Consider the following 16398-nt stretch of genomic DNA (forward strand, 5'->3'; position numbering starts at 1 on the left):
AGAGAGATCAAGTAGAATAAGTATAGAGTAGTGTCCCTTAGATTTAGCAGCATGGAGGTCATTGCATACTTTTGTAAGGGCAGTTTCAGTGAAGTGGAGAGGACGGAAGCCAGACTGGAATGGGTCAAGCAGTGAGTCTGAGGAAAGAAAGGAAGTAAGGTGGTTGTAGACAATACGCTCAAGGAGTTTGGAGGCAAAAGGGAGGAGAGAGATGGGTCGGTAGTTGGAGAGAGTGTTTGGATCAAGGGTAGGTTTTTTAAGAATGGGAGAGATGAGTGCATGCTTGAAGGCAGAGGTGACAGTGCCTGATGAGAGGGATAGATTGAGAAGGTGGGAAAGATGGGAACAAGCAGAAGGAGAGAGGTAGCGGAGGAGGCGGGAGGGGATAGGGTCAAGTGGGGTGGTGGTGAGGGGACAGGAACGAATGAGGGCCATGACTTCCTCTCCAGATGCATGGGAGAAAGATGTCAGAGTAGGTGAAAGGGATGGGGAGGGTTGGTAAGGCATAGGAGAAAGCTGGTTACTGATGGTCTGGTGTGATGTGATGTCCTGACGTATGGAGTCAATTTTGGATATGAAGTAAGTGGCAAAGTCAAGAGCAGAGAGTGAGGAAGGGAGACGAGGTGGAGGAGGGCAGAGGAGTGAGTTGAGAATGGCAAAGAGGTGCCGGGGGTTGGAAGACTGGGAGGAGATGAGGTTCTTGAAGTATGACTGTTTAGCAAGAGAAAGGGCTGCACTGAAGGATGAGAGCATAAGTTTGAAATGGAGGAAGTTTGCCTTAGAGCGTGATTTCCTCCAGTGTCGCTCAGCAGTACGTGAGCATTTTTGCAGATATCTGGTGCATTTGGTGTGCCAGGGTTGAGGTGTTAATTTGCGAGGGTGAATAGTGGTTGGTGGAGCAACAGAGTCAACAGCAGAAGTAAAGGATGCATTGTATGTGGAAGTGGCTTGTTCAGGGCATGAGAGAGAGAGAATAGGAGAGATAAGTGAGTCAAACAGGGAGGAAAGGAATGTGGTGTCAATAGCTTCAATGTTAAGCTTAGTGATGGTAGCCTTTGGAGGTAGAGATGGGGAAGTCGAGAGAGATAGGTTAAAGGAGAGCAGGTGGTGGTCAGAGAGGGGAAATGGGGAGTTGGAAAAATAAGAAATATCACAGCGGTGAGTGAAGACCAGATCCAGTGAGCTCCCATTAACATGGGAGGGTGAGGAGGTCCACTGGGAGAGACCAAGTGAAGAGGTGAGGTTAAGGAGTTTAGAGGCAGGGGATTGTGTGGGGATGTCAATAGGGATGTTGAAATCGCCTAGGATAATGGAGGGAATGTCAGAAGAGAGGAAGTGAGGAAGCCAGGAAGCAAAGTTGTCGATGAATTTGGAAGCAGTGCCAGGGGGGCGGTAAATGACAGCTACTCTAAGATGGACTGGTTGGAAGAGGCATATGGCATGGACCTCAAATGTAGAGAATGTAAGGGATGGTTCTGGTGGTATGATTTGGTAGGAGTAACTAGAAGGTAAAAGGACCCCAACACCACCCCCATGGCGACCCCCAGGTCGGGGTGTGTGTGTGAATCTGAGGCCATCAGCAGATAGAGCTGCAGGAGAAGTAGTGTCAGAGGGCGTAATCCAAGTTTCAGTAATGGCTAGTAGGTGTAGGGAGTTGGAAATGAAAAGGTCATGAGTGGGGACCAGTTTGTTACAAACAGATCTGCCATTCCAGAGGGCACAGGATAGGGGGTATGAGTTTGTGGGAGAGATGTGAATGAGATTATCAGGGTTGCTGTAGCGATGAGGTGAGATTAACTTTGAGGGCAGGGATGATGAGAGAGTAGTGATGGTACGGGTGCTTGAGCTAGGAGGGGAAACTGCTGGAGGTGGGCAGGGAGGGAGGTCAGTGTGATGTGGATGGGGGTATGGGGAGGTGACAGGGAAGGGAGAGAGGGAGCAGGGCTGAGTTGTGGGGTAGCAGGACCATGGGGCAGAGGTAAATGAAAGTGGGGTAACAGGAAAGGAGGGGGAAGGAAACAGAGGGATGGAGGGGAGACAGAGGAGGAGGTGTAGGAGACTAGGGTGGAAGGATGAAGATACATTATTAGGTAGACACTGAGTGATGTGGGGAGTATAAGAAAGCCTTGACATAGTGATAAGTGAGGGAAAGTGGAAGTAGGAGAGGAGACTGTAAGGGAATCCGAGCAGAAGAATTGCAGAAATGCAGGTGAGAAAGCAGTGTAGGCTCAATGGGTTTAGATTTAGTATGAAATGAGTCAAAAGCGTAGATAAAGTGGGTGCATAAATGTATTTGGGCTGTAAGAAATGAAAGGATTGTGAGAGGGTTGAGAAGCAATGGTAATTCTGTTAGATTTTTTAAGTGTTTGTAGATGAGAAGATGAACTCACAGTTGTCCCAAAGAAGATCTTTGTGATCCTGATTATGGATGGAAACTTGATCTTACATACGGTATGTTCATTTATGCAACTAGGTCGACAGGGTCTCTAGGTCGACAGGGTCTTTAGGTCGACAGGTCAAAAGGTCGACATGCGTTTTTAATGGGTTTTTTGGTGTCGTTTTCTTCGTAGAGTGACCGGGAACCCCAATTAGTGCACCGTGTCTCCTCGCATGGCTCGCGAGCTTCAGGCAAGGTGCCTCGCTCCGCTACTGCACAGATTACCATTCCAATCATAGTCCACGTGGATCGTTAAGTATGAAAAGGTTCAAAAAAAGGAAAAAATTGTAAAAAAAAACTAATGTCGACCTTTTGACCTGTCGACCTAGAACATGTCAACCTAGAGACCCCGTCGACCTAGTTACTGTCGACCAATAGTGGTCGACTTAGATAGTGTTCACCTAGTTACTGTCGAACTAGAGACCGGATCCCGTTGGCCTACACAGTATGTCTGCGCATGCATCTGAGACACACAGTGCATGGATCCCAATTCTTACTGCAAGGAAACGCTGCACAGATTTGGGTGCAAGAGCTGTGGATTTCAGTGGGCGTTTATGACAGTTTACATAAGCTTGGCTAACCAGATGTTGGCATGTCGCTGATAATGGCTGTGCCCAAAGGTGCACAGCTGCTCACACAGGAGCCCATGGTCACTGCACCTGTCATATGGCTGATGGACGTGTCGATGGTGGGTCTGATGGTGCCTCTAACGATGCACTGAGACAGAAATGCACTGTCTCAAAGACGCTGCAAGTAAGTTTCTCAGTTTAGAAGAAATAGCCCAAGAAATTGCATAAGATGAAGATGCAGCTGCGGCAAAAGACCATGGCCATGTCTGTATCCAAGCTGAAACCGTCAATCATCTGAGGAGTGTCCCGTGCATACATAATATAATTAATACATTCATAAATAAAACAATAATGTAAATAAATACTCGGAGACATGGATTTGGCTGAATAACATTTATTAGCTTTTTATTAAGAACAAATAAAGAATATTTAAAAACGTTTAAATAAATGTATGTATGGTGGCAAAGAAATCTCAACAGCTACTAACAATAGCTATCCACACAACCTTTTAACATGACTACCCACCCAGTAGGGTGATGATGCAGCCCCCACCAGGGTGGTCCAGCGAACAAACAAGCAGTGAAGGTGAGTACACCCAAAACCATAACATTAATCAACTTAACCAAATTTGCTCCCGAAGCAGCGACCTGACGTGCTTTCCTGTCTAAACACAGCTAATGACAAAAACCACAACCACAACAAAACTGGAGAGGGAGGGTGAGAAGTCAGGAATAAAGAGGCTGTCACAGCCCACAAAGCCTCACATACCACATAACTACACAACCCTAATCATCATTGGACAAACTAACCACATAGGGGTAAATTTACTAAGATGGGAGTTCTATTTAAGATGGGATGTTGCCCATAGCAACCAATCAGATTCTACTTCTCATTTATCTAGCACCTTCTACAAGATAATACCTGGAATCTGATTAGTTGCTATGGGCAACATCCCATCTTAAATAGAACTCCCATCTTTGTAAATTTACCCCATTGTGTCTCACAAGACAACCCCCATACTTAAGGTTTAACCCTCTCTGCTCTCATGCTATTGCTGAGAATCAGGTCCTTAATGTAAAACAGAGCTGTCATTTCACGTAAATGCACATAGTTAATGAATAAGATTGTTAAAAGTAATTGAAACAGTTCTAGTTTGCATGTCCATAACAACAGTATACTTAGGAGGTCTATTCATGAAGCAGTGAAAAAAGTGGAGAAGTGAGCCTGTGGAGAAGTTGCCATGGCAACCAATCAGTTGCTCCGTACAATTGTATAGTATGCAAATTATAAATGTTACTTCAATGCTGATTGGTTGCCATGGGCAACTTCTCCACTGGCTCACTTCTCCACACTTTTCACTGCTTCATGAATAGACCCCTTAATTTATAAACTACAACAATGATTTAGTTAGATGAAAAGAACATTCAATGTTTTACTATACATTGTTAATATCCAGCTATATTTATATACTTTTTGTCCTACCTTCTACAGCATATCTGATATTGCCAAGACTGAACTTTATTGAACATGTCAATTCCATAACTATAATTATTCCAACTCTGCCTGTGCCAAAGAGAAGTATGGACAGTCAGCCAATAACTGCCGAAGAGCTGTACGGAGATGATCTTTTGGCCTATTATCTGAGCATTCTGAAGCCAGAGAAACCTGAAACAGTACGTTTTATTTCATTTAAAATTTTTCCGACTGAGTCACTTTGAAAATTAAATGAATTAAATGTTCATGAATAGATCAATGTTCAGCATTTCTGACAGTTTGTATGACCACCATGGCCGGACTGGCAATCTGGCACTTCTGGCACATGCCAGAAAGGCCGATGGGCAGGTGGGCCAAATTGGTCACTCAGAGAGCTGGGATGGCCGCACGCAGCGCAGCCTCCGGCTCTCTGGTTCCATGGTCTCCATGGAAATGGGGGCGTGCCGTGAGTTCACGCCCCCGGACCTGCGGCGCGCCCCGCCTCCCAGCAACCGTGCCATGGTAACGGGGCGTTCCGCGAGTCCACGCCCCCATGACTCGCGGCACGCCCCCATACGTCGTGCGGCGCCCCCCCTCCCCGTGACGCGTGCGCCCCCCCTGTGACGTGCATGCGTTCACAGATGCCAGGGCCGAATCAAGGGCCCAGTTCGTCACTGATGACCACCATGTCTCCCCCAGCTCCTAAATTGCAACATTCTGATACATATTCAAGAAATAATCTGTATGGAGCAGTCATCGTAAATGAAATGTGATCTCAATTGGATTGAAAGTATATTTTCAAAGCAAAACTACTCTTTACTTTCACAATCAGCGACACTCAGGGCCGGACTGGGACTAAAAATAGGCCCTGGCATTTTTGAAGCACACAGGACCACCTCGGCGACTCTTCCCCTTAGTATTCCTGACTCCTCCTACTTCTTAGTCTATGCTCTTACAAATATAATTAATATTATAACAACATACAAGGGTACATCATTCTCTATTAAAATACACACAACCAGTGGTTGAAGTGGAAATTTTTAAGTGGGGGTATGGAAAAGGGGGCGTGGTCACTCAAAAGGGGGCGTGTCCTTCAGTGTAGTTTACCACACCATATACCCCCTATTCAAATTATGCACCACAATAGTAGGACCCCTTATACTATCTAGTACTGGTGCCTCTTTCACAGTATGAGCCAATATTCACATTATACCACAAGGTATGAGCTGAAATTCACATTATAGCACCCGGTATGAACCAAAATTCACATTACAGCACCCAAAATGAGCCAAAATTCACATTATAGCACACAGAATGAGCCGAAATTCACATTGTAGCACACAGAATGAGCCGAAATTCACATTATAGGACCCGGTATGAACCGAAATTCACATTACAGCACCTGGTATGAGCCGAAATTCACATAGCACACAGAATGAGCCGAAATTCACATTATAGCACACAGAGTGAGCCAAAATTCACATTATAGCACACAGAATGAGCCGAAATTTGCATTATAGCACACAGAATGAGCTGAAATTCACATTGTAGCACACTGAATGAGCCAAAATTCACATTATGCCACATGGAATGAGACAAAATTCAGGGAGAGTGACAGCAGGGACAGGGAAAGTGACAGCAGGGACATAGGGACAGGGAGAGTGACAGCAGGGACATAGGGACAGGGAGAGTGACAGAGGGACAGGGAAAGTGACAGCAGGGACATAGGGACAGGGAGAGTGACAGAAGGACAGGGAAAGTGACAGCAGGGACATAAGGACAGGGAGAGTGACAGAGGGACAGGGAAAGTGACAGCAGGGACATAAGGACAGGGAGAGTGACAGAGGGACAGGGAAAGTGACAGCAGGGACATAGGGACAGGGAGAGTGACAGCAGGGACATAGGGACAGGGAGAGTGTCAGAGGGACAGGGAAAGTGACAGCAGGGACATAGGGACAGGGAGAGTGACAGAGGGACAGGGAAAGTGACAGCAGGGACATAGGGACAGGGAGAGTGACAGAAGGACAGGGAAAGTGACAGCAGGGACATAAGGACAGGGAGAGTGACAGAGGGACAGGGAAAGTGACAGCAGGGACATAGGGACAGGGAGAGTGACAGAGGAACAGGAAAAGTGACAGGTGAGGACAAGAGAGGTGAGGACGAGATAGAGAAAGAAAGGTGATGACAAAAGAGTGTGAGAAAGGTGCAGACAGAGAGAGAGGTCGGGACTTGAGAGAGAGTGAGGGGTGAGGGCAAGAGAAAGACAGGTGAGGATGAAAGTGAGAGGTTAGGGCAGGAGACAAAGGACGGGAGAGAGAGGCGAGGACAAGAGAGAGGGATGGGGTGAGAGGTGGGGACAAGAGAGTGAGAGAGAGGTGAGGACAAAGAGAGAGAGGGTGAGAACAATAGAGGGAGAATGAGAGACAGGCAGCCATGGCATGGGTATATCCATACTCACCTTGGTGGGAGGCAGCGCTCTCCCTGCAGTGCTGATGCTGCAGCTGACCATGTGCTGTGGTGCTGCTGTGGCCGGGTTCCAGGACTGCATGGGTGGCGTGTCTCCTCCTCAGGGCCAGGAGCTCAGGCAGGCTGTAAACTGGGTGATTGTGGGCGGACACCGTGCTGCTGCTCCTAGGACTTCTCTCCCCCATAGCCGCTCCCAGAATGCTATGACGATAGAAAGAGAGAGGGGTGAGGCAAAAGGGGGGTGAAACCAAGAAATAGAGAAGAGAGGGCAAGAGAGGTGGTAAAGCTGAGAGAGAGGTGAAGATAAAAGATAGAGAGAAGTGAGGACTAGAGAGAGGGGGAGTGAGGACAAAAGAAGGAGAGGGGGTGAGGACAAAAGAAAGAGAGAGATGTGGATGGGAGAGAGGGGGGAGGAAAAGAGAGAGGGTGAGGACAAAAGAGAGATAGAGAGAGGTGAGGACAAGAGGGGGGGTGAGAACAAAAGAGAGAGGCGAGGACAAGAAAGAGACAGAGAGAGGTAAGGACTAGAGGGAGGGGGAGTGAGAACAAAAGAGAGGTGAGGACAAAAGAAAGAGAGGGGGTGAGGGAAAAAAAAGAGGGGGTGAGGACAAAAGAAAGAGAGAGGGGGTGTGGACAAAAAAGAGGGGGTGAGGACAAAACAAAGAGAGTGGGGGGGTGTACAAAAAGAGAGGGGGTGGGGACAAAAAAGAAGGGGTGAGGACAAAAGAAAGAGAGAGGGGGTGTGGGCAAAAAATAGAGGGGGTAGGGACAAAAGAGAGAGGGGGTGGGGACAAAAAAGAGAGAGGGATGTGGATGGGAGGTATGAAAAAGTGGAGGTTTGAATTATGCGCCCTGGATGCCACATTTGTGTGTGTGTGGGGGGGGCATTACGCACCACCAACCTCCAGCAAATACGGCAATCACCCACAAGTAAGCCCGCTCCTTCTCCCCGCTCTGTGAACACACAGCCACTGCGCCTGGTGTCTAGGATCAATGGGAAGTAGGGTGCAGCACGGGCTGTAGCTGCAAGGATGGACTTAATTCAGACCTTATCGTAGATGTGATAAATTTAGCACATCTGCGATCAGCTTTCCCGACATGCGGGGGAACGCCCAGCACAGGGCTAGTCCGCCCCGCATGTCAGGCCCTGTCCCGTCGCACAAGAAACCCTGTCGACCTAGTTACTGTCGACCAATAGTGGTTGACCTAAGTGTGGTCGACCTAGAGACCGGATACCCTATCTATCTATCTATCTATCTATCTATCTATCTATCTATCTATCTATCTATCTATCTATCTATCTATCTGTATAATTCTCTGCTCTCACCTAATTATATTCTAAACTGTTTGTCTTTTAATTTCAGGGAATGTTTGTTCCAAAAATGTTTAAAGTTAAGCCAGCCAACTTTGTCAAAGTCTCCCCTTCTGGCCAGTCCCTACACTGACTCACAAAACCATGAAAATCCCTCTGCATCCTTTGTCACCAGGAATCACAAACATCTTGTCAGCAACACGTCTGACAGCCTTTCAGAACCTAAAATGGCTGATTATAGAACTCAAATGTTGCAGCAGTTAGTTGCATTACATATTTAGTCAAGTACCTTAAGTCCTGCCATGATATGCTCATGTTTCATAGATATTTGACAGCAGAAATACTGACACTCTAAGGTTGGCAAACTATAAAATATTATTATTACTACCAGTTAGTTACTGTGTATAGCACACACATGTTCCACCGCACTTTACAGATAATATTAAGCCATTTGTATCAATCCTTGCCACAGTGTAGCTATTTATGGGCCCAATTCAGCATGTGTTGTAGTTGTGCATGTGCGACAAATCGCACAACTACAATCTTTATTCTAACATGCGTGGGGATGCCCAGCACAAAGCAAGTCCCCCTCGCATGTCTCACTGTGTGCGCACGCGTGGCTTCTGCCCATGCGCACACTGAAAAAGGGCTTCAGCATGCTGAATTGGGCCCTATATTCCCTATCACTTGTATATATAAACACGCACTAGGGATCAGTTTTTGTTTTTTGATAGGAGCCAATTAACCTACCAGTATATTTTTGAAGTGTGGGAGGAAACCCACCCAAGCACGTGGAGAATATACAAAATTCACACAGATCCATCGTGGGAATCAAGCCCAGTGCAGTGTGGCAGTAATGTTAACCATATTTCTTAAATCTGTAAAATGTTCATTTTATTCTAGTGCCAAAAAATCCAGAAAGACAGAAAATTTGAAATTTCCGGTTTGAGTCCTAACACTGAATATAATGGAAGTGTGTACATATTGATCGGTAACCAGAAGAAAAGTGCTGTTCAGAAATTTGTAGTGAAAACACTTCCAGGTAATAACACCTACCTCTCATTTCCGATTTGTCCAGTAGCTGTGTCACAACTACTGTCTATAAGTCAAGGCAGTGTCGGACTGGAGCATGAAGGGCCCACCGGGGGGATTGCAGTGGAAGGGGCCCATATATAGGGGTATGGCCAGCTGCTACAGCATATTGGCTAACCATTAGAGAGTGCATGGTCTGGGCCCCTTGATAATATATAATAAGAATTTACTTACCGATAATTCTATTTCTCGTAGTCCGTAGTGGATGCTGGGAACTCCGTAAGGACCATGGGGAATAGCGGCTCCGCAGGAGACTGGGCACATCTAAAGAAAGCTTTAGGACTATCTGGTGTGCACTGGCTTCTCCCCCTATGACCCTCCTCCAAGCCTCAGTTAGGATACTGTGCCCGGACGAGTGTACACAATAAGGAAGGATTTTGAATCCCAGGTAAGACTCATACCAGCCACACCAATCACACCGTACAACTTGTGATATGAAACCCAGTTAACAGCATGATAACAGAGGAGCCTCTGAATAGATGGCTCACAACAAGAACCCGATAAGTTAACAATAACTATGTACAAGTATTGCAGACAATCCGCACTTGGGATGGGCGCCCAGCATCCACTACGGACTACGAGAAATAGAATTATCGGTAAGTAAATTCTTATTTTCTCTGACGTCCTAGTGGATGCTGGGAACTCCGTAAGGACCATGGGGATTATACCAAAGCTCCCAAACGGGCGGGAGAGTGCGGATGACTCTGCAGCACCGAATGAGAGAACTCCAGGTCCTCCTCAGCCAGGGTATCAAATTCGTAGAATTTTGCAAACGTGTTTGCCCCTGACCAAGTAGCTGCTCGGCAAAGTTGTAAAGCCGAGACCCCTCGGGCAGCCGCCCAAGATGAGCCCACCGTCCTTGTGGAATGGGCTTTTATTGATTTAGGCTGCGGTCATCCTACCGCAGAATGCGCCAGCTGAATAGTGCTACAAATCCAGCGCGCAATAGACTGCTTAGAAGCAGGAGCACCCAGCTTGTTGGGTGCCATCAGGATAAACAGCGAGTCAGTTTTCCTGACTCCAGCCATCCTGGAAAAATAAAATTTTCAGGGCCCTGACTACGTCCAGCAACTTGGAATCCTCCAAGTCCCTAGTAGCCGCAGGCACCACAATAGGTTGGTTCAAGTGAAAACCTGAGACCACCTTCGGGAGAAACTGAGGACGAGTCCTCAACTCTGCCCTATCCATATAGAAAATCAGATAAGGGCTTTTACATGACAAAGCCGCCAATACTGACACACGCCTGGCCAAGGCCAACAGCATGACCACTTTCCACGCGAGATACTTTAGCTCCATGGTTTTAAGTGGCTCAACCAATGCGACTTTAGGAAATCCAACACCACGTTGAGATCCAAAAAGTGCCACAGGAGGCACAAAAGGAGGCTGAATATGTAGTACTCCTTTAACCAAAGTCTGAACTTCAGGCAGTGAAGCCAGTTCTTTCTGGAAGAAAATCGACAGGGCCGAAATCTGGACCTTGATGGACCCCAATTTGAGGCCCAAACGTCACCCCTGCTTGCAGGAAGTGCAGGAATCGACATAGTTGAAATTCCTCCGTCGGGGCCTTCATGGCCTCCCACCAAGCAACAAATTTTCGCCAAACGCGGCGATAATGTCTTGCGGTGACATCCTTCCTGGCTATGATCAGGGTAGGGATGACTTCCTTCGGAATACCCTTTTCCTTTAGGATCCGGTGTTCTACCGCCATGCCGTCAAACGTAGCCGCGGTAAGTCTTGGAACAGACAGGGTCCCTGCTGCAGCAGGTCTTGTCTGAGCGGCAGAGGCCAAGGGTCCTCTGCCAGCATCTCTTGAAGTTCCGGGTACCAAGCTCTTCATGGCCAATCCGGAACCCCGAGTATGGTTTTCACTCCTCGCCTTCTTATTATTCTCAGTACCTTGAGTATGAGAGGTAGAGGAGGAGACACATAAACCGACTGGTACACCCACGGTGTCACTAGAGCGTCCCCAGCGATCGCCTGAGGGCCCCTTGACCTGGCGCAATATCTTTTCAACTTCTTGTTGAGGCGGGACGCCATCATGTCCACCCGTGGTCATTCCCAACGGTTTACCCGCATTTGGAAAACTTCTGAATGAAGTCCCCATTCTCCTGGGTGTAGGTCGCCCATCGGAGAATCCTTGTGGCTTCTGCCATCGCCATCCTGCTTCTTGTGCCACCCTGTCTGTTTACATGGGCGACCGCCGTGATGTCGTCTGATTGGATCAGTACCGGCTGGTTCTGAAGCAGGGGCCTTGCTTGGCTTAGGGCATTGTAAATGGCCCTTAGCTGCAGAATATTTATGTGAAGTGAAATCTCCTTGGAAATTTCTTCCCTGTGTGACTGCACCCCAGCCCCGAAGGCTGGCATCCGTGGTCACCAGGACCCAGTCCTGTATTCCGAATCTGCGGCCCTCTAGTAGATGAGCCCTCTGCAGCCACCACAGCAGCGACACCCTGTTTCTTGCTGACAGGGTTATCCGCTGTTGTATCTGTAGATGGGACCCGGACCATTAGTCCCACAGGTCCCACTGGAACGTCCTTGCGTGGAGTCTTCCAAATGGAATTATGCTTCGTACGAAGCTACCATTTTTCCCAGGACTCGTGTGCATTGATGTACCGACACCTGTCCTGGTTTTAGGATGTCTCTGACTAGAGATGACAACTCCTCGGCTTTTTCCACTGGAAGAAACACTCTTTTCTGGTCTGCGTTCAGAAACATTCCCAGGAACAGAAGACGTGTCGTCGGGACCAGCTGTGACTTTGGAATATTGAGAATCCAGTCGTGCTGTTGTAGCACTTCCCGAGAGAGTGCTACCCCCACTACCAACTGTTCTTTGGACCTCGCCTTTATCAGGAGATCGTCCAAGTACGGGATAATAAAAACTTCCTTCTTGCGAAGGAGTATCATCACTTCGGCCATTACCTAGGTAAAGACCTTCGGTGCCGTGGACAACTCCAACGGCCGCGTCTGGAACTGATAGTGACAGTCCTGTACCACATATCTGAGGTACTCCTGGTGAGGGGGGTAAATGGGGACATGCAGGTACGCATCCTTGATGTCCAGGGAGACCCTGTAATCCCCCTCGTCCAGGCTCGTAATAACCGCCCTGAGCGATTCCATCTTGAACTTGAATCTTCTGATATAAAAGTTCAAGTATTTTAATTTCAAGATGGGTCTCACCGAACCGTTGCGGTACCACAACCACTGTGGAATAGTAACCCCTTCCTTGCTGAAGGAGGGGCACCTTGACAATCACTTGTTGTGATTATAGTATTGAATATCCACCAACACCGTCTCCCTGGCAGAGGGAGGTGCCGGTAAGGCAGATTTTAGGAAACGGCGGGGGGAAGAACGTCTCGAACTCCAGCCTGTACCCCTGAGATACTACTTGAAGGACCCAGGGATCCATGTGAGAGAGCCCACTGTCCGCTGAAATATCTGAGACGGGCCCCCACCGTACCCGGGTCCGCTTGAGCAGCCCCAGCACCATGCTGTGGACCTACCGGACGCAGGGAGGACTTCTGCTCTTGGGAACTAGCTGTGTGTTGCAGCTTTTTCCTCCACCTTTGCCTCTCGGCAGAAAGGATGAGCCTCTAGCCCTCTTGCTTTTCTGGGGCCGAAAGGACTGTACTTGATGATACGGTGCTTTATTTTGTTGTGGGGTAGCCTGTGGCAAAAAAATCAATTTCCCAGCAGTAGCTGTGGAAACGAGGTCTGAAAAACTATCCCCAAACAGTTTTACCCCCTTATAGGGCAACTTCCATGTGCCGATTCGAGTCGGCATCGCCTGACCATTGCCAAGTCCATAACCCCCGTCTGGCGGCAATGGACCTAGCGCTTATTTTTGATGCCAGCTGGCAAATATCCCTCTGTGCATCACGCATGTATAAGACCACGTCTTTTATATGCTCTATTTTCAGCAAAATATTGTCCCTATCCATAGTTATTTTCCGACAAGGAATCTCACCACGCAGCGGGAGCACTGCACATCCATGCCGAAGCAACGGCTGGTCGCAATATAATGCCCTAGTGTGTGACCATATCTTATTGGGTAACCTCCTGCTTTCTATCAGCAGGTTCCTTCAGGGCGGCCGTACCCGGAGACGGTAGTGCCACCTTTTCTGATAAGCGTGTAAGCGCTGTATCTATCTACCCTATGGGGTGTTTCCCCGCGTGACCTATCCTCTGGCGGGAAAGGGTACGCTGCCAATAACCGTTGTAGAAATTATCAATTTCTTACCGGGGGAAGACCACTCTTCCTCACACACCTCATTTAATTTCTCAGATGCAGGAAAAACTACTAATAGTTTTCTCTCACCAAATACAATACCCTTTTATGTGGTACCTGGGGTATAATCATAAATGTGTAATACATTTTTCATTGCCTCAATCCTGTAACGGGTGGACCTATTTGGAGGGTACACCAGTCTCATCGATGTCGACACTGGAGTCAGTATCCGTGTCGACATCTGTGTCTGTTATCTGAGGTAGCGGGCGATTTTAGAGCCCCCCATGACATTTGAGACGCTGGAACAGGCACAAGCTGAGTAGCCGGCTGTTCCGTGTCGTCGACCTTTTATGTAAGGAGTTGACTATTTCACGTAATCCTTCCATAAGTTCAACCACACCGGTGTCGACCCCGCAGGGGGTGACAACATATTTACAGGCATTCGCTCCGCCTCCACCTCATTATCCTCCACATACGTGTCGACACAGCCGTACCGACACACAGCACACACACAGGGAATGCTCTGATAGAGGACAGGACCCCACAAAGCCCTTTGGGGAGACAGAGGGAGAGTATGCCAGCACACACCAGGGCGCTATATATCACAGGGATAGCACCTATAAAAAAGTGTTTTCCCTTATAGCTGCATATATATTGTATACTGCGCCCAAATTGTGCCCCCCCCCCTCTCTTTTTAACCCTTTCTGTAGTGTATTAACTGCAGGGGAGAGCCAGGGAGCTTCCCTCCAACGGAGCTGTGAGGGAAAAATGGCGCCAGTGTGCTGAAGGAGATAGCTCCACCCCTTTTTCACTGACTTTTCTCCCGCATTTTTATGGATTCTGGCAGGGGTTAATGTACATCCATATAGCCCTGGGGGTTATATGTGATGTATTTTTGCCAGCCAAGGTGTTAATATTGCTGCTCAGGGCGCCCCCCCCCCCCCAGCGCCCTGCACCCATCAGTGACCGCAGTGTGAGGTGTGCATGAGGAGCAATGGCGCACAGCTGCAGTGCTGTGCGCTACCTTGATGAAGACTGATGTCTTCTGCCGCCGATTTTCCGGACCTCTTCTTGCTTCTGGCTCTGTAAGGGGGCCGGCGGCGCGGCTCTGGGACCGGACTCCGAGGCTGGGCCTGTGTTCGATCCCTCTGGAGCTAATGGTGTCCAGTAGCCTAAGAAGCCCAAGCTGGCTGCAAGCAGGCAGGTTCGCTTCTTCTCCCCTTAGTCCCTCGATGCAGTGAGCCTGTTGCCAGCAGGTCTCACTGAAAATAAAAAACCTAAAACTAACTTTTATCTAAGAAGCTCAGGAGAGCCCCCTAGATTGCACCCTGCTCGGTCGGGCACAAAAATCTAACTGAGGCTTGGAGGAGGGTCATAGGGGGAGGAGCCAGTGCACACCAGATAGTCCTAAAGCTTTCTTGAGATGTGCCCAGTCTCCTGCGGAGCCGCTATTCCCCATGGTCCTTACGGAGTTCCCAGCATCCACTAGGACGTCAGAGAAATAGTAAATACTGCTACGTCATGTATAATAATGTACCAGATTGATAACAGCAATACACTGTAGAAAATACACCATAGTCCTGCGCAGTATACTATGTATAATTCAACTGCACAGTCTGGAACCTGATCCCTAGAATAGGAGGTGGGGCCCCCTGAGCAGTGGGCTCCACCGGGGGGCTCCCCCTGTAGGTCAGTCCGGCTTACTTTTTCCTCCACCTTTATATCAATAAGCAAAACACACATTTTCAGTCTGATATTTCATTTGATCATTACAAAAAAACAAAAAAAGTTTGCCAGGACACAATGATTGCTTAACACACATTGATTTAGAGAAGAGATTTTTCCGCACCAGAATATCAATGATTATTTTAAAGGGAACATTGGACTCAGTAATTAAGTAATTAATACAATTAAGTATCCATCTTTAATAATGCCGTCCGTATTGGGTGCCACCCCCCAATTACAAGAATATGTTCGATAACGAATAAAGAGAAAGAATTGGGTTCAATTGGGTGCACTCCGTCCCCTAAATTGAATTATTGTTAAAATCCACTTTATAAATTTTTATTTAAAAACAGGTATCAGCACCAATACTCTGTTCAAAAGCCTGTGCGGCTTATAAATTGTAATCTATATTTATTTTTAGCCAATAATAGGTAAATTGAGCGAAGTAAAGAAATCTAAAAAAAAAAAAAAAGAGTTGTGACGTAAATATAAGAAATGTGAATAAAGATTTAAAAATATGCTGTGTGTCACGTCTCTTATTTGCCTGTTGTATTAATTCCCATATGTATGCTACCAGTAAAATATAGGCACAGAGTAAATATGTGTGCTATTATATATATATTAAGATATATGATGTTTACTCCACAAACAGGAGAATAGGTACCAATTTGTAATATAATATAGCCCTCAATGGCTACATGATAAATGGTACTTGTAACAGTATATTTATAGATTCAAATGGTTATACTAGGGATTATAATTCCCAGCCACGAATCACATAGATTTAATTATTGTAATATTATTTTAGTTCATATGTAACAATAATAATGTTATTAATAGGTAGCTGCAGCTATATGATGGTGAGATTGCATGCAGACTCCTATTCTTATAGATAATGTTAATTCAGATCCCGTTTGACAATTCCAACCATTCGTTTAAATATATATTGAACAGGCTTTCTTAGTAATAGCTACACTTGATATTCATAAATAATTTTACATTCCTGAATACATATAATTTCTTACACTAGTATCAAATTCTATTGCTGGTAGAGCATACTGTTCATGTTTGGTGCATTAAACTTTCAGCGGGCGTCC

The 16398-nt window shown here is 47.0% G+C and overlaps 1 protein-coding gene across 1 annotated transcript in view; it reads left to right on the top strand.

Annotated features, from left to right (window-relative positions):
* Positions 1–16398, top strand: part of IL22RA1 (interleukin 22 receptor subunit alpha 1) — a 56029-nt gene that overhangs the window by 12635 nt on the left and 26996 nt on the right. Inside the window, exons 4-5 of the mRNA XM_063954303.1 lie at positions 4498–4679; positions 9161–9299. Of these exons, the coding sequence (XP_063810373.1) occupies positions 4498–4679; positions 9161–9299 (321 nt within the window). The remainder of the gene's footprint in view (positions 1–4497; positions 4680–9160; positions 9300–16398) is intronic.

This window comes from Pseudophryne corroboree, chromosome 2 (assembly GCF_028390025.1).
Source record: "Pseudophryne corroboree isolate aPseCor3 chromosome 2, aPseCor3.hap2, whole genome shotgun sequence".
In the NCBI taxonomy this organism is placed as follows: Eukaryota; Metazoa; Chordata; class Amphibia; order Anura; family Myobatrachidae; genus Pseudophryne; species Pseudophryne corroboree.